Here is a 22,297-nt window from a genome sequence, read left to right as displayed (position 1 = left end):
ACTGACCATTGAGTTGCAGGGGTTTTCCTGCCTTCCTCTCCCCAGTCCAGGGATTACAGGCACACACCGTCATACCCAACTTTTTATTACAAGTGCTGAGGATCTAACTCAGTTCTTCATGCTTACACAAGGTAAGCCATCTCTTCCAGCTTGCAAGCACTTCTTCTAAGCCTGTGACACAGTGCAGGCTTGGGAGCTCTTGCAGCCTCCATAGCCACCTGCCCTGTAATCAGCCCAGAGCAGGCTGTTTATCCTGCCTGAGAGAAGACAAGGCTCCAGGGAAGGTCTGGTCTTCTGAGCCACATTAAGAAAGGCGGCTGAGACTGCAGAAGCAGTGAAGCCAGTGAGCCTTTCAAACCCAAAGTTTCCAGACCCCTTTTCCCTTCTGCTGTGACCCAGGGGTCAAGTGCCTGTTCTCTCAGTAAGACCCATGCCTTGCTAATCATAAAAAGACACCCAGTTGGCCTCTGGTTAGAAGTTGCCTGTGAGAGTTGAGCAGCTGCCACTCCACCTTCTGATTTGTGCTTAGAGATTTCACTGCCTCTAATAGATACTGCAGGTGTCACCCTCAGTTCACCCTGCTCCTGGAAGTTTTTCTTTTCTTTTTTTTTTTCTCCTGAGGCTAGTGATGTATAGTTTAGACTAACCTGCAACTCCCTACGTAGCCCAGGCTGACCTAAAACTTCTGATCCTCCTGCTTCAGCCTCCCAAGTGCTAGGATTACAAGTGTGTATGGAAGCTTTTCCGAAAGCATAGTCATTTCTCAATACATGTAGAATGCAAGTGTATTCTAATTCCCTTGCCAATGAAGCTGTTAGAAGACAAGTGAAAGAAATGTTCCAGTACTGAAGTTGCAGGTCCGTGGGGGAACACCTACCTAGAATCCCGCAGTAAGAGACAAGAGGTGTAGCTTAGTAATAGACTACTCACCTTCCATGTACAAAGCCCTAGGTTCCATCTCCAGCCTCCAAAAACTAAAAAAAAAAAAAAAAAAAAAAAAAAAAAAAAAATGTTTCTACAAAGTGTTGCTGTAGGCCAGGCCTCCACAGTCCAGACTGTGGGCCACTGAATCATGTGTCTGGTTCAGGTTCTGTCAGTGACCATCTCTCACTTCTGCTTTCCAGGTCAGCGCTTATTTGGGGAGACCATCCTGGGGCTCACCCAGGGCTCTGTCTCCGACCTCCTTGCCCGCCCAAAGCCCTGGCATAAGCTCAGTCTGAAAGGACGAGAGCCCTTTGTCCGCATGCAACTATGGCTGAACGACCCCAACAATGTGGAGAAGCTGATGGACATGAAGCGGATGGAGAAGAAAGGTACCTGCCCACCTTCTGCCACCCAGGCACCATCATTCCCACACATCCTTCCTGGAAGTCTTTCCACAGAGATGGAGGGACATGGATCCCTCATCCTGATCAGGACTCTGTAAAGCAGGGCACCTTAGTTTAGGCGAGTACAGCCAATGAGTAGCTAAAAGGACAAGGGAGACTTGTCCCTCTTTGGGGCCAAGAGTCTATAAATAAAGATCTTGTGACCCTTGAGCACATCACAGTCTGTAGTAATGGCTCATTTGCTGGCTGCCTTTTAGCTCACGTATTACATCTGTTACATCATCTACTATGTTTGTACCTCAGGCTAAAGGCTTGTGAAGATGGTGACTAGCTCATTGAGATATGTATATTGATGAGCTGGGATTGTAACTAGTTTATAGACTGTTTACTTGGCATGTAGAAGGCCTGGGTTCAACCTCCAGTACTGGAGGAAATACAAGAAAGAAAATACTTGAACCAGACATGATAGTACATACCTGTAAAGAGGCTGGGGCTATCTATAGCCTGGGTGGTAGAGTACTCTCCTAGCATGTAGAAAGCCCTGGGTTCTAACCCTGACCCTGGAAAGCTGAGAGAAGAGCTGCCATTGTTGGTACCATTATGTCAAAGGTCTGCCACACTGGGACCTCAGGATGCCTCTGCCTATCAGCAGTGTGCTCCCCACCCATCAAGGACCACTTCAGCTGGGCGTGGCCCATCCTAAGGTGTGACTCAGGCCATAGCCTCCAGAGCAGCTCCAGGCAACACCACATACTTGGAAAGCCTAGTGACTTGTCAATTTTTTAACTTACTGTGTTAAATTTCGTGCAAAAAAATACAGAGAATGCTATGAAGAAACAATAGACAAGCCAGGAATAGGGCATAGGAGGCTGAGACAGGAGCATAGGCTATCTATAGCCCAGTTCTTAGCATGCACACAGCCCTGGGTTTCATCCCCAACATTCTGGAAATTGAGACAGGAGGATCAGAAGTTCAAGGTCATCTTTGCTACACAGTAAATCTGAGGGAAATCTTAGCAAGAAGGGAAAAGGATAGTTCAAGACCTGCCTGGACTACAGGGTGAGTAGACCAGACTAAGCAACTTAGTGAGACCCTAGCTCAAGAATAAGAAAACAAGCAAAATAAGCCAGTAAACAGTGCTGCTGAGTTCCAACAGTTTCCAGTACTTACCCAGATAGTATTAAATGCCCCACTCCTGTCGAAGCCAAGACCAGCCACCGCAGGAATGACACCAGGCCACCTTGAACCCTGTCCCTTCAGATGTTTGCAAGAGGCTCTTTTATCACCTCTTCCCCTTCCCCATCCCAGATTAGATACTCCAGGCTTTCCGTGCCTCCAGCTTCCTCCACATGGACTCTGGTGCCATCTTGTGTCACAAAAGTGATACTGTCTCCATGGAGCCCACACCTTGGGGCATCCAAGGTCCCTAGAATGGCTATTAAGCCATTTACTGGGGCTACTAGATAGGGAAGCCTTCACTAACCTTCTCAGGCAGCTGGGCACCTGACCTGTCAGTAACACAGCAGGTGCTACTGCTTGGTCCTCCCTTGGTCCTGTGATAACTGTCACTTCCTGAACATCTAGGACAGTGGTTCTCAGCTTTACAGATGCTGCAACCCTTGAATACAGTTCCTCATGCTGTAGTTACCCCTCCAGCATAAAATTATTTTTGTTGCTACTTCATACCTGTAATTTTGCTTCTGTTACGAACCATAATGTAAATATCTGTGTTTTCTGATGGTCTTAGGTGACCCCTGTGAAAGGGTCATTCCACCCCCAGAGAAGTTGTGACCCACAGGTTGAGAACTGTTAATCTAGAGGTTGGCTCTCCTCACCTCACCACCCCTCTCTTCCCCTCTCCATCTCTTTCTCATATATATGACAGTCTCTTGTAGCCAAAAGTGACCTTGAACTCCTGATCATCCCCCCCCCCAATTTATTAGGCAGCCCAGGCTATCCTGGATTCCTAGTGGTCCTGCCTCAGCTTTTGGAATGCTGGGATTAGAGACACCCACCACCACATCTGGTTTATGCAGTGCTGGGAATAGAATCCTCTGCTGCTCCCCATCCATAGCCCCAGAATGTACCTTCTCAATAGTTTTCTTGGTGATAAAATAGTAGAGTTCAGTAACTACCTAGCATAAAGCTCTCTTCTTGCAACCAAGGACGATGAAAATACCAACCTCTCCTGAGGACAAGAGTTAGAAACAGAAGAAGCAGTCAGGCAGTTATGCAGAAAGTGAGAATGAGCCGGGCGGTGGTGGCGCACACCTTTAATCCCAGCACTTGGGAGGCAGAGGCAGGCGGATCTCTGTGAGTTCGAAGCCAGCCTGGCCTACAAGAGCTAGTTCCAGGACAGGCTCTAAAAAAGCTACAGAGAAACCCTGTCTCGAAAAACCAAAAAAAAAAAGAAAAAAAAAAGTGAGAATGATTAACTTGTATTCTGTTAAAAAATGTCAGGTATGGAGACACATATCTATACTCCCAGCATTCCATTAACTGAGTCAGAAGGACCATGAATTCCAAACCACCCTAGGCTACACATGCTAACCAGGACTAGATATTGAGAGAAATGGAGATGGCTCAGTCAATAAAGTGCTTCATTGCAAGCAAGAGGACCTGAGTTTCAGCCCTGGAACACACTTTATTTAAAAAATAAAAATAAAGTGGGGTATGTTGTCACACCTGCTTTTAATCCCAACAGGAAGGCAGAGGCAGATGGATCTCTGCAGTTCAAGGCCAGCAACATAGTAAATTCCAAGACAACCAGGGCTATATAGAGATACCTTGTCCTTTAAAAAAAAAAAAAAATGGCAGGCATGTACTTGTGATTCCAACACAAGGGAGTCAGAAAGACAAGTGGATCCTAGGGGCTCCTTGGCAAACCATCCTAACCTATTCGATGAGTGCCAGACCCATGAGAGACCCTGCCTCAAAACTAAAAGAAAGGAAGGGCTGAAGAAGCAGCTCGGTGCCTGAGAGCACTTGCTGCTCTTAAAAAGGACCTCATTTGGTTCCCAGCAACCTTATGGCTGATGCCTGTAACCTAGGACCCATGGAATTTGACATTTCTAGCACTGCACATGCTACATACTGCCCCACCCTGCCTCACCCATACATGCACATAATTCAAAGAGGGATTAGGGTGGATGACACCTGAGGAACATTGCTGGAGGTTGTCCTCTGGCCTCCACATGCATTATGTATACATGTGCATACACACACACATGGCAGGAGTGGGGAGGTTGATGGAGGAGTGTCTATGTGTTACTTTCATTATTAATAAAGAAAACTGCCTTGGCCCTTTAAGAGACAGAAAATTAGGTAGGTGGAGTAGACAGAACAGAATTGTGGGAACAAGGAAGTAGAGTTGGGGAGACGCTTCAGGCAGTCTCCATAGTGAGTCTCCATGCTGCTCCTCTCCGAGATGGACGCAGGTTAAGATCTCTCCTGGTAAGCCACACCTCGTAGTGCTACCCAGATTACTAAATATGGGTTAAAGGAAGATGTGAGAATTAACCAATAAGAGGCTGAAACTATGGGCCAGGCAGTATTTAAAAGAATACAGTTTCCGTGTAATTATTTCGGGTGTAAAGCTAGCCGGCGGCCGGGTGGCGGGACACAGCCCCGCCGCTTCACACTACAGGAGGTGATTAATGTGACCAATTCCTTGCTAAAGCAATCACAGTGGTTTGTGGCTTCAATCACTGTCTGCTATAACAGAGGTACACAACAGAGAGCCCACACAGCATCCCAGGACCTCAATTCCACCACTGCACTTCCCCCATATACCTACATGTTCACTCAGGGTACACCCTAAGCAAGATGTCATCCTCCTGATCCATCCCCATCCTGCCTTCATATATGAAAAACTCCTGTCTCCACCTCTGTCAATCACTTTACCTTTTCACAAGCCAATGGCATTTGTCCATGCCCTTGTCCTGTATCAGCCAGGAAATGTCCCACATGGATGATCTTTCTTTTCAGTCCAGCACCCAGGTATCAAGTTCTTAGACTTCCTCCTCAACTTACCAACCCAAATTCTTCCACCTTCCAGATCCTAAACTCAGACTCCTGAATCCCCAGCAATCCTATATCCTGCCTTTATTTCTCTTCTTGCTCCACTTACCCGGGATGGATCCCCTGGATTTCTGGCATCCCCTTCTGCTTCTCTGGTTATGGTCCTCTTCTCACCAAATATCTTCCACTCCTCCAACCCTGAGCACCCTGCTAGCCCTGCGCTCCAGGCACACACACCTCTGTTCCCTGCAGGCTGCTGAGTGCCTCTGGACTACCTCTAACAGACTGCTGCCTTTAACTTCTGTGGGGTCCTCAGTGTTCCTCCACAGCCCTGATGGCCCTCCCCATAGCCTCCTGCAGAAAGACATCAGTGGTACTACCATTATCCCATGACCCTATCGCTGTTTCCAACTGTCCTTCCGACTCCAGGCTCAGGATCCTGCCTCAGTCTAGCCATCTGGTTCCTCCCCAATGCTTTCTCCATAGCCTCTCTCCTCCACTTAGAATTTGTTCCTTATCTTTGTGAGGAACAGTTTGGGACTGAACTCAGAGCCAGTGTGCAGTAAATTTATTTTCTACCACAGAACCACACTCATGTCACTCACTCACTAAAAAGTCACTCCTAGCCCTGGACTTACCCTCTAGAAGTCACGTCTTTGCTTTTCATTTCTTCTTTCCTTTCTTCCTTTTCTCCTTTCTTTCTTCCCCTTTCTTGCCCTCCTCTCCTCCCTCCCTCCCTTCCTTGTTTTTAAGACTAGGTCTTACTGTGTAACCCCTCATGATCCTGAACTGACAAAAATTCTTCTGCCTCAGTCTCCCCAGAGCAATTGCCTATGTTTGTAGTTCAGCCTCCCAACATAGATAGCAACATCACTGGCCACCCTTGCTTCCTCCCTTCCCGCCCAATACCACCTATCCTCTTGTATTCTGTGGGGTTTTATTTTCCCTCATATTTACCAAGTACAAAGTCCAGTCTAGTCCTTCCTAACATTCCTCCCTGTGGTGCTAGATGCTGTTGTCAGTTCGTCCCCTCAACATTCTCGAGCCCTTTCTATAGCACCATTAGCCTCTGACTGTCCCTCTGGGCCCTTTTTGGCTTCTCTTTGGAAATCTCCTGTGGTGATGTGCTGATGTGCTGGTGTTGTAAGGAGGAGGAGGAGCGGGCTGCGTTCCCGGTGCCCGGCTAGCTTAAACCCTGAAATAACCACACCAAATTTGTATTAATTAAATTGCTGCCTGGCCATTAGTTCTAGCCCCTTATTGGCTAACTCTCACATCTTGATTAACCCATTTCCATTAATGTGCATCACCACTTGACTGTGGCTTACCGGCATGAGTCTAACCAGGGTCCATCTTGGGCAGAATCATGGCGTCTGCCACACTTCCCTTCTTCCCAGCATTCTGTTCTGTCTACTCCGCCCACCTAAGGGCTGCCCTTTCAAAAGGCCAAGGCAGTTTCTTTATTCAACCATTGAAAGCAACACATAGAAAGAAGAACCTCCTACACCATGCTGGGGTCTGCTAGGGTTCCATTTTGATATTATCTTTGTCTCAGCCATTGGCTTCCATTATTATTGTCTTCCTTCCCCTTTCTTCCTTTTCTCCCTTTCTTCTTTCTTCTTTTTCCTCCCTACTGTCTTTCTCTTGTCGGGGTCTTACATAGACCAGGCTACTATCTGAGTAGCCAAAGATGACCTAATTCTCCTGCCTCCACTTCTCAAGTGTTAGGATTATAAGCATTCACCGCCTTGATTTAGATTTCCATTTTCTTTTTGTGTTTGTTTTGTTTTCTAAAGCTTTATTTATTTGTTTGTTTATTGTATATACAGTGTTAGTCTGCATGTATGCCTGCTTGCCAGAAGAGGGCACCAGATCTCATTATAGATGGTTGTGAGCCACCATGTGGTTTGAACTCAGGACCTCTGGAAGAGCAGCCAATGCTCATAACCTCTGAGCCATCTCCCCAGGCAGTTACAGTCTTCTGCTGTCTTCTATGCCAGAGCCTATATTTTCTAGATGAACCAACATCATCCTTCAAGATGACCTTAGAATATCATCTCTTTTGGAAAGTCTCTCAGCCCTTTCCAAGCTTTGTCCAGTGACCTCCATTAGTGCCCCTCTCAGGTGCCCCAAGTGTCCCCGCCACCAGTGTATTCATCAAGCTGGATCTTTCCGTAGCCCTTAACTAACTGTCAGGTTAGCCAGAGATAACTGGGACCCCACATGACATCAGAGTAAGCCTCAGTATATGCTGAGGACAGACAATATGGTTCCACTGCAGGGTGTTATTAGAGGTGAGTGTTATATTTAGTTTTGAGTGCTAGGGGTCAAACCCAGGGTATCATATATGCTAAACAAGCACTCTACCCCTGAGCTACACTCCAGCTGTTTCGTTTTTGTCCTTTTTTCATTCTACATCTCAGTATGTAGCCCAGACTGGCCTCAAACTCATGATCCTCCTGCCTCAGCTTCTTCACTGTTGGGACTGCAATCCTACCATACTCAGCCTACAGGTTTTCCAGTATCCTGCTCTGTTCCCAGAGCTGAGGCTTTGAACTAGTTTCCAAGCTGTCCCTAAGTTCACCTGCTCACTCTCTCTCCCTCCAGCCTACATGAAGCGGAGACACAGCTCTGTCAGTGACAGCCAGCCCTGTGAGCCCCCCTCTGTGGGCATTGACTACAGTCAGGGCGCCAGCCCCCAGCCACAACACCAGCTGAAGAAACCTCGAGTGGTGCTGGCGCCCGAGGAGAAAGAAGCGCTGAAGCGAGCATATCAGCAGAAGCCATATCCATCACCAAAAACGATCGAGGAGCTTGCCACACAACTCAACCTGAAGACCAGCACCGTCATCAACTGGTTCCATAATTACAGGTAGAGCCCTATCAAGAGCTCCAAAGCTAGACCATGAGAACACACCCAACAGAGCACAGTGTGGCCCTTGGTTCTGAAGGCAGACCCAAGGCCAAAACATTGTACAATGTGAACAGCTGGGTAAAGAGGCTACAGTTCCTCTGGGAACTGAGGAAACTTTATTATTGTGCATGTGCATGCATTTGTGCATGCTTGTGTTGACTAAAGGTCAGAGGACAACTCTCAGGTTTCAGTACTCTCCACCCGCCTTATGGGGTTCTGGAGTGGAACTCAGTTTGTCAGATGTATGTGCAGAGTGCCTCTATCTGCTGCTGTCTATCTCTGTATGCCTACCATCATCACTTTAGACAGTGTCTTACTATGCAGCCTTGTTTGGCCTAGAATTTGCTACATAGGCCAGGATGGCCTCAAACACAGAGATCTGCCTTACCTCCCAAGAACTGAAGTTAAGAGCCTGTCTTTTTTTAAAAGCTAGGAACTGGTAGGATGTCTCAGCAGATAAAGATGCCTACCACCAAGTTGACTACCTAAACTTGATCCTTGGCCCAACACACACAAGGAAAGAACTGACTCTTGCAAGCCGTCCAGACTTCCACACATGGCATGTGGCTTTGCCACACCTACCTCACACACACATACAAAGAGAAAATAAACCATGAACAGATAATTGAGTATTGGCCTAGGTTCAGGTGTGACTTGGCAATAGAGCTCTTGTCTAAAATCCAGTGAGGAGCTGGGGGTGTGGCACAGTGGTACAGCTCTTGCCTAGCATGGGCAAGACTTTGTTTAAATCCCCAATGCCTCCTCCAAACATTCTTTTCTGTACAGCTTTTCTAGAAATTTACTCTGAGGTTGCAGCAGTGTAGCTGCCGAGTAGAAGGCCCTGCATTCTGTCACTTACACTCAAGAAAATAAGCTAAAATTTAGAAGATAATGCCAGGCATGGTACTGCACACCTTTAACCCCAGTATCTAGAAGACAGAAGGATAGAAAGTTTGATCTAGCCTGGGATACAGAGTAAGACCCTATCTCCAAAACTAAATAAATAAGTGTATGTCCCTCCAACCAGTACTCAAGCTCAAGATCACTAGTTGTATTTTACCAAGAAAAGTCCTATACACCTACTAAGGAAGCTGGTGTATAAGGTCAGAGATCCTGTACTACCCTTTTGCCACATCCAAACCATTCACCTCTGCCTTCTCTCACTCCAAAGGCCCTGTAAGAATTTGCATGGTGGTACACACTTGTAAACCTAGCACTCGGGAAGCTGAGGTAGTAGTGCTAGCCCAACCTGGCCTACATACTAAGGCTTTTTCTGAGAAAGAAGCTTGAGAGCAAACAAACTCATAAGCCCACACTTATTTATCTAAGTTTTTTTTATTTTTTTGGTATTTTTCAAGACAGGGTTTCTCTGTAGCTTTGGTGCCTGTCCTGGAACTAGCTCTTGTAGACCAGGCTGGCCTCGAACTCAGAGATCCGCCTGCCTCTGCCTCCCTAGTGCTGGTATTAAAGGCATGCACCACCACCGCCCAGCTATCTAAATTGTATAGCTAGTAATTGGCAGAGACAAACTTAAATCCAGCATACCTGCATGCAATTTATAAGATTTAGCTTAGCTACCCACCTAACCTGTCATCTATCTCCTGACTGGGCAGAACAGAACTGGGTGCTCACCCCACTGGCATCCTTGATGTCACAAGACTCAAAAACCGATTATGAGCAGAGCCACCTTCCTATCACAGCACCAGGGACTGGGCCTCCAGTTTCCAAGTTCCTGAAGCTACCCTAGGAAAGCTGTTATGCCTGGATCTTCCTGGGGACCTATCAGAACCTCACCTGTCTGAATCACAGCTCTAAAGTCTTCAGGACGGGGACTGTAGAGATGCTCAGCAGTAAGAGCACTGGCTGCTCTTCCAGAGGACCCAGGTTCAGATGAGCCAGCACCCACATGGTGGCTCATAGCCATCTGTGACTCCAGTTCCTGGGGATCTAACACTCTCTTCTGGCCTCCATGGGCACCAGGCATGCATGTGGTACACGTACATACATGCAGGTAACACACTCAAACAAAATAAGGAAATGTAATTTAAAAAGCTGGGCATAGTGGCCTTTAATACTGGGGAGGCAGAGGTAAGTGGAGTTCTATGAGTTCAAGACCAATCTGGTCTACATAGTAAGTTACAGGACAGCCTGTAGAGAGATACAGTCTCAATAAATAAATGAATGAATGAACTTTTAGGATGAGGTTCTGATTTCACTCTAGCAAAAACATTTAACTATGGACCAGGTAAACAACTGCCCCAAGGTTCTCATATCTTGAGCCAAACCACATCCTCTCAGTCAAGCCCAGGACAGGTCTATAACCTCAGCTATTCAGGAAGCTAATGAAAGACGGTTTACAGTTTAAGGCCAGCCTGGGCTACAGAGCAAGTTCAGTAGAAACCTGGAAAGACCATGTCTTAAAATTTAAAAGTCCGTAGGGTGGTAGTGGCTCATGCCTTTAATCCCAGCCCTCAGGAGGCAGAGGCAGGCAGATTTCTGAGAGTTCAAGGCCAGCCTGGTCTACAGAGCAAGTTCCAGGACAACTAGAACTGTTACACAGAGAAACCCTGTCTCACAAAACCAAAAAAATAAAAACTTAGTTGAGCCAAGCATGGTGGCTTTTGGGAGGCAGGGGCCAGCAGATCTCTTTGAGTTTGAGGCTATCCTGGTCTACATAGTGACTTCCAGGACAGCCAGAGCTATATAGTGAGACCCTATCTCAAAGGGGGAAAAATATACACACACACACACACACACACACACACAATCACACATACACACTTGGTTCAGGGGTTAGAGAGATATAGATTAGCAGTTAAGGGCACTTGCTGCTCTTCCAGAGGACATTGGTTTGATTCCCAGCACCCCTATAGCAGTTCACAACTGTCTGTAACTCCAGTTTCAGGAGAGCCAACACACTCTTCTGACCTCCAACGGCACCAGGCCCACATGTGGTACACACAGATACATACAGGCAAAATACCCATTTACATTTTGGGGAGCTTGATATGCTAAAAGCATATATTTAGTCTCCTTCCTTCTTAATCAGCTGACTTCCCCACTGAGTCTGCTCCCTTCAGAGTAGGGAATCAGTTGAAAATATACCACCATTGGGTAGAGGCCTGACAGAAGTCTCTGGCTCAGAGCTGAAGTTACAAGATTCCCACCCTGGGTTACATCCAATAAATGGCTTTCCAACGAAGTTTCATTTATTTAGTCAGTGAGATTATCACATGCCAGGAACCATGCTTGCTGCAACACAGTGGAAGTGAAAGACCCTGGGAGAGAGGTGTCTATCGAGGAGTCCTCCACCCAAGAACCAGAACCAATCCACTGGATGCAAAAGAACAAGGCAGGCCGGGCGATAGTGGCGCACGCCTTTAATCCCAGCACTCGGGAGGCAGAGGCAGGCGGATCTCTGTGAGTTCGAGGCCAGACTGGTCTACAAGAGCTAGTTCCAGGACAGGCTCCAAAACCACAGAGAAACCCTGTCTCGAAAAAACAAAACAAAAAAAAAAAAAAAAAAAAAAAGAAAGAATGAGGCAGTTTATTAGATACACAGGCGCCTGCGGATGCTACAGCAACCAAGTTACTGAGCATGGCCGGCTGAGGGCACATCATGTATTTATAGGGATTTAGGAGTTACATAAGAGGCTGCATAGCAACAAGCATTTCATTGGTTCTCAAATTGGCGGGTTTAGCTCACCCTGGGAATGGCCCCATGTCTATTCTTGAATTTCCCTGAAAAACCATAAAGACACCCTGCAGCAAGTTGACAGTTTAGATAGAATGTCTTGGGGGGTGGAGTATTCCCTCTCCTTAGCCTAGTCAGTGAGTCTGCAACATCCAGTTTTAGCATCGGCTGAGCAGGGGGGTGGGGGGAGACACGGGACACAGCTAAATTTCAGCAGAGTTTAGCATAGTACGTGGGCACGGGGGTCTTTCAGAAGCAGCTGGTTAATGGACCATCAGAATAAGATGGAGCTGGAAGAAATGGGCCAGGCATTAACTACACCATGGAATTCCAGTCCTCTGGAGGCTGGAACAGGAGGATCCTCTGTTCAAGGCCAGACTAAGTGAGCCATGTGACAAAATCAAGACTATTGTGACCCAGTTAGCTCAGTTGATGGAGTGCTTCCCTCACATGCTCAGACCCCTGACTTCTCTCCCCAGAGCCACGTAAACCATGCAAGGTGGTGCACACTTGGAACCTCAGCCCTGGGGAAATGCAGGCTGCTGGACTGGAAACTCAAGGTCACTCTTGGCAAATTTACAAGTCCAAGGCTAGTCCGGGATAAGGGATCTTATCTCAAAAAAATTAAGTACGTGGTAGAGAGAAGGTGGGCAGTAGCCGTAGCAGGTGATCTGCACAGAAGGGAAGCCGGGCCTGTGCACAGGAACCTCACAGGGCCTTCGCTTGTGTCTTACAGGTCTCGAATCCGCAGAGAACTGTTCATTGAGGAGATTCAAGCCGGAAGCCAGGGCCAGGCCGGTGCCAGTGACTCACCTTCGGCCCGAAGTGGCCGCGTCGCACCCAGCTCAGAAGGTGACAGCTGTGATGGTGTGGAGGCCGCCGATGTCGAGGAGCCAGGTGGCACCACAGTGGCCACCAAGTCTCAGGGAAGGCCGGCAGAGGTGGCCGCAGCCCCGGCCGACCAGGAAGAGGCAACGCAGCCTGCTGAGAAGGCGAAGGCGCAGCCATTATCCTCGGTGACCCCAGGACAGGACGACGGTGAAGACGCTGGCCGGCCTAGGCCACCGCCCGAAGGCCTCACCGACACCCCGGCGCCTGTGCCAAACCTCGCCGCACCAGCGGCCGGAGAGGACGCCGCTACCTCAGCCACTGCGATGGCCACCGAGGCCCCTGGGGCGGCTAGGGCGGGGCCTGCAGAGAGGAGTTCTGCATTGCCAAGCACCAGCGCGCCTGCCAACGCGCCTGCACGAAGGCCTAGCTCACTGCAGAGCCTCTTCGGCCTGCCTGAGGCGGCGGGCGCCCGGGACAACCCGGTCCGCAAAAAGAAGGCCGCAAACTTGAACAGCATCATCCACCGCCTGGAGAAGGCTGCCAGCCGGGAGGAGCCCATTGAATGGGAGTTCTGAGGGCGCCGGGCCTCTGGGCCTGATCAGCAGGGCCTCGCCGGGCCTAGCCAGGCCTACTTGCGCCTAGCAGGTCCCAGCCAGGCCTAGTCAGCACTGTCTAGTAGTGGGCTGGGGCAGGCGGGTGCGTGAAGGGCGGTGCCGACCCGAGGCCTGGACGTGTTGCGCACTTACGCCCTGCGGGCCACAGGGCAAAATCGCCATAGGCCAAGGTGCATATAGAAAACAAAGGAGCATTAAGCCCAATCTATGTCGTGTTTTCAAGGAAGAAAACGGAAATGTGTAGTCAAGCTTTTTTGTACCCTGAAGTGTTTTTTTTTTTTTTTTTTAATTGCCCTAAGTGATTTCCACAGGTTCTGGAATAACTCTTTACAGCTTTTGCCTTGTGCCCTCCTCTTTCGTGTGGGCTTTAAAAAAAAAAATCAAACCCACATATTAAAAGGGGGCTTTTTATCTGCCATCTAATGGCTTCAGAGCGATAATACACTATTATCTTCTTAAACCAGGAAGGGGGGGATTTTTCAGAAAAATTAAAAAAGAAAGTTTTTGTAGCTGTTCAGTTGCCACTAAGAGATTGCACAGTCAAACCGACTCTAAACACACTAGTTTGGATTCCTAAATATTTTCAAGAAAAGAATCTTCTCGTTTGAAACTTTGAATTAAAATAAAACACATTTACTCCACATATTTTTTAACAAAAAGAAAAAAAAAGAAAAGTCACATCAGGAAAAATATCTGATTTTGTGGTAGCTGACGTAGTGTTTTCTTGTACGTAAATAGAATCCTGACATGTAGTGCACATTGATCCATAGCTTTAACTGACTCTGGGCTTTTGCTGGCCAGAGTTTGTTTAATACACTCCATTCTAGGCCAAATCAGGACAAAAAGAAAGATCCGAATCTAGGTATTTTATAATCTGCTTTTTAACCTCTAACCGCAGAGCACGCTGATCAGACCTCATATCTCGGAGGTTTAGGAGACAAGTTAGAACTGTAGCATGTACCGGTTCATTTTGTTTATGGTGTCTGCGTCTGTGTTGGCACATCTGCTCATGTGCAAACGTCGGAAGGAAGGAAAATGTAGGCCCGCAAGGTCACAGCAGTTAGTCCCTCCGTGTGCAGGCAACTGTCTGTTCATCTTTTGTTAGCACAGAAGGCACCTCACCTCACGCCACTCTCCAGGGCACCTGACAGACTGAGCCCCCAGGAGAAGATGCTCCTGGGCTTGGGCAGGGCTGACACATCCATGCGCTCTCTCTCTTCTTTCTCTTCTCCCCATCCCCTTCCCACCACAAGCACTGATAACCCTGTCTACTCGTGGGAAGTTTCCTTCCCTGTAGAAGAGAGAACGCAACAGTCTGGGCTCTATTTCCATCCCTATAGAGACGGCCCAAACTCACCAAAATGGTGACACTTCAACTCCAGACCAGACCATTGGCCCTTCATTCTTTTCTCCTCTCACAAGTTTTTTGTTTTGTTTTGTTTTGTTTTTTTAATGCACAGTTTAGGGCAGTCTAAGTACAAATCAAAAGTCTAACTTGTCTCTTGATTCCTCCCATTGTCTATGTGTATATGCGTGAGTATAGAGGTGGATGAGAGTGTGCGTGCGTGTGCGTGTGCAATTTTATACGTCTGTGTATTTTCTTAAGTACCTGTGCACACATAGAGTGCATTACTGCCACCTTTTTCAATAAGCTGGTTTATCAGTCATGGCTTCTACAGGTTTTGCTAATTTAGACTCCTTATTGCCATACCTTTAAACTAACAATAGATGATTTCGGTATATATATATATTTTTTTTTGCTTATTTATAGGTGCTGTATTTTATTATCTGATTGTTAGGAAGGGATGAAAGGGGCAAATATTCTTTAGAGGGATAGACTGCCGGCAGTATTGGGTATAATTTACAAGATGTAGCTGTCATACTGTATATTACTGATTGAAAACTTTTTGACCGTATTGTGTATCATTGAAACTTTTGTCTTAGGTCAACATCTTTGGATGACATTTTAATGGTGCATTCATTATTTCTTAAGTTTAATTAATTAATAGTACTTTTTTTTATTTGGGAGGGTGGGAGGGAGTTCTAATTTTAAAAGTATCTCCCGCTATTACACCTCAGTGTGCTTGTTATTCTTAGCTTGTAGGCTTTGACTGTCAGATGTGAAACCACATTTCTTGCATGATGTTTGGAGCTTATATATTTTCATTCACAGTCTTTCAACCTGCAGCTGCAAGCCCTTAGTTGGAGTTTTCACAAACTATAAGAATCACGACACTAAAAACAATGCCTTTTCATGAATGAGAAGTTTCCAGGAGGCTCTAGGAGGCTGGGAGGCAGACCCTTTTGTTCTGTCTTTGGATGGTCTTCTGCACTTGAGATCTGGTTCTGTGAGAAGAGAATTCACAGTGAAGGGACAGAAGGAGAAAACTAAGTCAGACCAGGCTTGGTGCAGGGATATTGAGTGAGGAAGAGCTCTTTCACACCAGGGACCCATTAGGGACATGGAGCAGTGTCACTGGTGGGATCATGGTACCCCCTCCACAAAACCCTTGAGGGAATCTGTCATCATGGGTGATGGACCTTAAACCGCTCATTTTCACTAGGATGAGAAGCAGAGTTAGCAGGACTGAAGAGGGTAGTGTGTTCGCTTTAAAGGCGTGACTGTTACTTAACCAGTGTTAAATCTTGAGGAAATGGAAGTCAAGTTCTGTTCCATCCTGGGGGCCACACAGTAGCAGTCTAAGACAGCCTTTGGCTCTTCCTAGCAAATTAGTCATTTTTGTTTCTTTAACTAGGTTCTTACTGATTTCCATTCTGTCTCTTGTGCCAGACCTCCATCTGAGTGCTCGATACAATCACTTGGTTAGGTTTTTGCTTGAGTTCTGTATTTGTATTTTCTCTTATTTATTATTATTATTATTATTATTTTAATTGAGATTCCCAACTTGATGGGGTTTGGGGTTAAGCTAGCACTGTCTGTAGTCTTTCTAAGAATTGCTAGTAGACAACACAGAAACCTGCAGGGGTTACATCTCCCTCCTCATCAGATCTTCCCTCCCTTCCCAGTTTGAGTCCAAGGGTTCATCTTTCATCTTGAAAAGCAATATTCAAGTGCCTTGAACAGCGCTCCCTCGTGCGGTGACTTTCCGCTGGCTGGAGATCCAAGCAGTAGCTCCCACAGGCAGCCAGCCACCCTCTTTACACTCTCTCAGCTTACAAAGCTGAGTGTGCTTCTCACCCAGGGGAGAATGGTTCGATATAAACACTAACACTTCATCACGAGCCACTGCTCATTCTAAATGCCTTTCTCTTTAATTAGAGGCAGCAATCCTAACTAGCTATCATGCCATTACCCAGCTGGCTAAGTGGGAGCCCACCATAAAAATCAGTGTTCACATCAGGCCCCTTGATGCCTCTTTATTCATGCCCATGACCCCTTGTGGCATCCCAAGTAGTAGGCATGTAGGTTCTTAGACTCCTGCCCACTTACTTCCATTCTGACCTGGCTCCCAGTCACCTCCTCCCTGAAACTTTAGTCAATGGAGATGTCTGATCTCTGTCTACTAGACCTCTCTCTTATTTAAAAAAAAAAAAAAAATGCAGGCACTTAGCTGAAGTTGACTATTTTCTTAGCTAGCCACCTGAAAAATATCACAAGTGGCTTATGACTGTATCCTGGGTTGGAATCAGTGCAAACTCTCTGGGATGTATAGTATTAGGACTCCAGCCACACCACTCTGAAAATGAGGCGAAAGAGGACAGCTGTCATCCTCCTTGGGACAGATACTTCTCTTTGCAAAGCTCAGGTGTCTCCCAGTTACGCTTTCCTCTAGTCAGTGTCTCTCTCTCTTCTCCCTGTTTAAAGCCACACCTGGTAGATGGCCCAGAATACAGCAGGGCTATGTGCTGAGTATTCCTCTGGGCTCTTGTGTCCTAGAGTCTCTGCCCATTGCTACCCACATAACTCATCTGCCACCGCAGCCAGAGCCAAGTTCAGTTGTGGAGCTCATGAACAAGTCCAGCAGGAAGTAGCTTGTATCCAATGCCAAGGGGCACTCTCTAGGCGCTGACTGAGCACTGGGGAGCTGGAGTACTGATGACCCGCACCCCAGGCGCCCTCCCTGCCACAGAAGACTAGACAGCTTTGTCCTCCATAGTGGTGTTTTCTTACAAAGGAGGTCTCAGTGGCCTGAGCACCCTGTGCAGTGGTTTGCTCCCCATCACAGGCTTGTGCTGCTGCTGGTACCTGTAATCATTCCAGGTCAGCCCCCTGAGGCTGCCAGCCGTCCTTGTTAGAGAAGATGGGCTAGAGCAAGGGAGTTGAAGGCTCCTGGTTATGTTACTCCTGTCCCTTCTTCATTGTCTTCCCTCATCTGTCCTCTTCTACCTCACCACTTGACATCACTCAGAACTGTGAGGCAAGTAGTCTGGGAAGAGGAGGGATCAAGGGGCTGCAAGCTTGACAGATCATCTCAGCTTGGCAGGTGGGCTTTTTGCCTCCTTCCGTCAGCGCATCCTGGAGTGGTGTCTGAAGTCTGCTAAGCACAGGGATTTTTCTCTTGGCTTTCAGCTGTTCTTGGAACTCCAGCAGCTGTTGGGTCTGTAGACAGGGGTGGTCTCTAGCCTCAGAAATTCTTGTCTTTCTCTCTGCCTTCCTTCCCACACAGCTGTCAAACTCCATCACAGCCATTCCTTTGGCCAAGGGTTATCCCCAGAGGACACAAGCACACATCTGTAGGAATTGGGACTATCCACATCTCTTGTATCTAGCCCTGCAACCTTGCCAGGAACTCTGCTTTACAAACACAAGTATCTCCAGGACAGGAAAGGCCATTGGACTTTCTCCCCTATCATGCATACCTGGTCTTTACGTCCCAAAAGAGCATGCTAGTTTTTGTTCCATGTGTATGAAAATCAGCTCCCAGAACAGCTGGTGGATCTGAGTTATACCTGCTCTAGTGGCCAAAGTGCCCTAGTAGGACATAGGGAACTTAGCTTTGTTGTCCCCGTCAAGTTCACCTGGCATAGGTGCCGCTGCAGTTTCTCTAAGGCTTTACTGATTCAGGGGAAGGTTTTGTGGCCACTATGGCAATGCTTGTCCCAGGTGGCCTGAGACTCTTTAACTGGCTTGATTCCAGCTCCCAGAGGTCCTGTATGCCAGACTGACCAGTAAAATTGCATGCTAAGAGAATGGACTAATTTGAGAAAATTTCGTTCTCATTACTTCTGCCAGTGCATTATAGATGGAAACTACCCAGAAAGTGAGGGTAGGGACAAGCTCCTCAGCAAAGGATACAACCCAAGACCTCAGGCTCAACCAGTGCCAGAACGGAGTTCAGGAACAGCAAAAGAAAAGCCAGGATTCCCCAATGTTCCACTTGAGGACCTGCTTCTCCACCCCCATGCCCACCCCTACCCCATTCCTGCCACCTCCCCTCCAAAGATCCCATGGCCACACCTTCAGTGGCATATTGAGTTTTCATTTTTGGACAAAGTGACATTTAGCTTTAACAAGACATTTCCAAAGCTCCTGGTCTCCTTTGAAATGCTGACTTGAAAAGTTCAGCATTGTTGCCAAGAATGAGGGGGAGGGGGCTAATGAGAGAAAGACATTAGATTATGCATGAATGTGCACGCCCCATCCCTCCGTTATTCAAATTTCAAATGCCTTTGAGTTGCTTTTCGTAGAGGGGTTTAGTTTGCTCATGTTAAATAGAGTCTGTTACTGTAATTTTATAGTGTTCTGGCTTTAATTTCTACCACAAATATGCTATGTACTAAGCTTTCTGTGATCAGAAAGGAAAGGTGCCTTAAATCCCAATACCACGCCTCTATCCCTATGGAAAATATATCAGAAGCACAGCGCCAGGAAGTGTTTGGGACTTCCGTTGGCAAAATAGGACACCATTCAGCAAGACACATCCAAGTGGCACGGGGCTGCTTTAGTTTGGTAATTTTTTCCCAACCCATAATTACCTTTTGTTTGTTGTTTGTTTTATTTTATTTTTTGTAGTTTGCTTTAAACAGGAAGCACTTAATAGATGGCTCTGTGTCAAAGCTCTGTGCAATGGAAGTCATGTTGTTGCTTTTGTTTGGGGGGGTTATTTTGTTTTCTTTTTGAAAAAGATAGCGTTATTGCACACCAAATGAACTCCTAAGTAAGCTTTAGAACCAGGATCGATTCAGGTCGTGGATGAGTATGTTCACTGTAGTTCTGTGTGTTCATGAACCGACGGGCAAGCTGGCCTACCTTGGCCACTGAGGCTCAGCCCTGAGCCCTGGGTCATGGCTGCCTGGGTTCCAGCAGCTGGGGAACCTTCCCGAATGCCTGACCCCACAGTCGACCCTTGAAGCACTTAACCCTCTCTTTGTGGAGATAGACCGACTGCTACTGATCTGTCAGCGTACTCGAGGGTGATTATAAAAGGATGTTTCTTTAAGAAAGAAAAAAATATTTCTATCTATTCTCTTCTAATTTATTATTAGGTTAATCATTTAAGTACTTATCAGGAGTGTGTTGTCATTTTGTGTTGTTGTTGCGAATGCTTTTGCTGTCACTCCAGTGGTTACTGTCCCTTACTCCCCACCTCTCTTCTCCCCACCCCAGAGTCTGAAAAGGTCTGGGGAACTGTGGTGGGGGGGTATGAGGGACAGAAGGGAGTCCTCCAGCACAATCAGACACCTGTCTCCCTGGTAGCCACTCAAAAACTGGCGGTCTCTACTTATATAACTGTTCAACTGAGAGTTGATGAACAAAGTTACCATGTCAGGCAGCACTGGGCAGGAGAATTGCTTCCAGAGGCGCTATAATGCAGTGAGAAAAACAGAAAAGCCAAGTTCAAGTTCCCCCAAAGCCTCCTAGAGCCTCTGTTAAGACTTCTGGGTTCATGAAGGTTCGGCGAGCCTGGATCAGGGAAGAGGCCGGCGGTCTGGCCAAGGCTGTCGCCCTGAACTGTAAAGTGATTTCTCAGTGGTCCCCACGGGTTGCCACATCTTTGGTTTTCATTGTCAGCTGTCTTTCCTTGCATTCAAGGTTAGTCAAAAGGCATCTTTCAAGGCAACAGGTATTTCCTAGCCCTGGATGTGGCTGGAGGGCACACACCTTCGTCATGGGTTGATAGAACCCTTTAGCCTTCCATTGTCATGGAAAGTGGAGGAAGGATTTTCTGTGTCTGGAAATACAGGCAGCAAGAAACCCCCATTGCTTGCTCAGCAGAGGGTGGGGGTATGTGGTTATCTTCACCTGGGGGGGGGGCAAACTTTAAAAGGAGACTCACCCCAGGGAGAGGCTAGGGGCCTGCTCACACCCTAGGCAGGGCCGGATACCTGCCTTTACAAACCCAAACAGTCCACTGAGCCCAAGTCCACGTTTCTTTCTGTGCTATATTTTTCCCATTCTCTGAAATTGGGGGGAGAGGAGTCCCACTCATCTCTTTGGGGGTAAAAGTTCTCCAATAAAATTGCCCCAGTTCCCCAAGGGTTTTTTTTCTTAATTAGTCTATGCATTTCTCTCTCTTCGTCTCCCTAGTTCTCTCCCCCCACACTCCCTGCATATGTGTGTGCACATGCACACACACAAAATAGATGTCTCATTCCCCACCCTCTGAGACTGCCCCTGCCTCAGAAAAATGCCAGACATTTTAGAAACATGAGAATGCATTTGACAAAAAGCCTTCAAGCATTTCGAGACTAGCTTGTTATAAGCTGACAGTGGGGAGGAATCAGCTTTGTGGTTTTCCCTGAGTCCCTTCCCACAGAACAAGAAACCTAGCTCTTTGCGTTTGTGCAATAACTACTTGCTAGGAGAGCGGGTAGCACCACCCTCCTCTAGACTACTAACACACAGCACAAGACACAAGTCAGCCCTTCCTCAGTCCCATCATGTGTTACATTTTAGCAGTATTTACTTTTTCTTTCTGTCAGGCACTAAGTCTTAGGTGTTTATACAGCTTGTGTGTTAATACAATCACAGATTTTTTTTTTAAATTTTAATCCTTACCAAGTTCCAATTGACCAAAAAGAAGCGAGAGGAAGAAAAAAATTGTAAAAGATGTGTGTGTCTCTCTTTTTTTGTACAAGTAGTTTTGAGAAGCCTTGTGTTGCTGTGACCATCTCCTATCATCTTAATTTTTCTTGCAATTTGTTTTCTACATTTAATAAGAGTTGGTTCCGGCTGGCGTGGGGGTGGGGGAGGCACCCGTCGGCCCCTCAGCGTCGTCCTTCTTGTCTTTGGTTAGCCATACGAAATGTTTGTTCTCTGCACTGTCCAACGGTCCCTATTATGATACGGAGAAGCAATATCACCGAAGCTCACACCATGTATTATTATTCACTAGCACCCTAGGTGTGATAATTGAAGTAAATATCTTTTATACAAACACAAGTGCGTGTGGGCTGTTTTTATTGAAGATTTCTCCGGCCTGAGGAATGGCAGCAGACTCTTAGACATGGGTCCAGTGGGGTTCCCGAGAATCGCCATTCACTTCCTGCATAGCCTGTTGTCACATGGTTCCCAGGCAATGCAGGCCGAAGCCTAGGATGTAGCAGTAGATTTGGGTGCTGGCAGGTTCCTGTACCCAGCGAGAGTACCCAGAAGGCCCTTCTGCCTGCTTGTGTCACTCCCTGCCCCTGTATCTTTGAACCACCTTGTCTGGCATCTGCCTCCTTCCTTGTCTGTCCCTCTAAGGGGACACTGTGAGCTGTCCTGCAGGCATGTTATGAGGACCACTGGCCTCTGCTGCTGCTGTGTGTGGCCCTCACCTCTGAGTACTGTCAAGGGTGACAAGGACAGAGATAGAGTTGTCATCCTTATTAGCCTAAGGAATTGTTATCTTTAGGGACCTCAACTCAGGTAAAACCAGATCCTTGGGTTTCCTGCAGAAAAGAATTCAGGATAAGATAGTAGGAGCAGAACTGAGGTTTATTAAATGATTGT

General features: G+C 47.1%; 1 protein-coding gene across 7 annotated transcripts in view; it reads left to right on the top strand.

Moving 5' to 3' along the window:
• Positions 1–22,297, top strand: part of Cux1 (cut like homeobox 1) — a 329,866-nt gene that overhangs the window by 289,836 nt on the left and 17,733 nt on the right. For 4 of the 7 annotated variants that reach the window (XM_038345002.1, XM_038345000.1, XM_038345001.1 and 1 more), the window contains 3 exons: positions 1,125–1,313; positions 7,956–8,220; positions 12,693–13,595. The exons of 2 other annotated variants lie outside the window; for them this stretch is intronic. In XM_038345002.1, the coding sequence (XP_038200930.1) occupies positions 1,125–1,313; positions 7,956–8,220; positions 12,693–13,362 (1,124 nt within the window). In that variant the 3' untranslated portion in view covers positions 13,363–13,595. Of the gene's footprint in view, positions 1–1,124; positions 1,314–7,955; positions 8,221–12,435; positions 12,461–12,692; positions 13,596–22,297 lie in introns of those variants that run through there. One more of the 7 variants, XM_038345003.1, reaches the window with a different exon arrangement.

This window comes from Arvicola amphibius, chromosome 10 (assembly GCF_903992535.2).
Source record: "Arvicola amphibius chromosome 10, mArvAmp1.2, whole genome shotgun sequence".
Taxonomy (NCBI): Eukaryota; Metazoa; Chordata; class Mammalia; order Rodentia; family Cricetidae; genus Arvicola; species Arvicola amphibius.
This window is presented reverse-complemented; position numbering and strand designations above follow the sequence as displayed.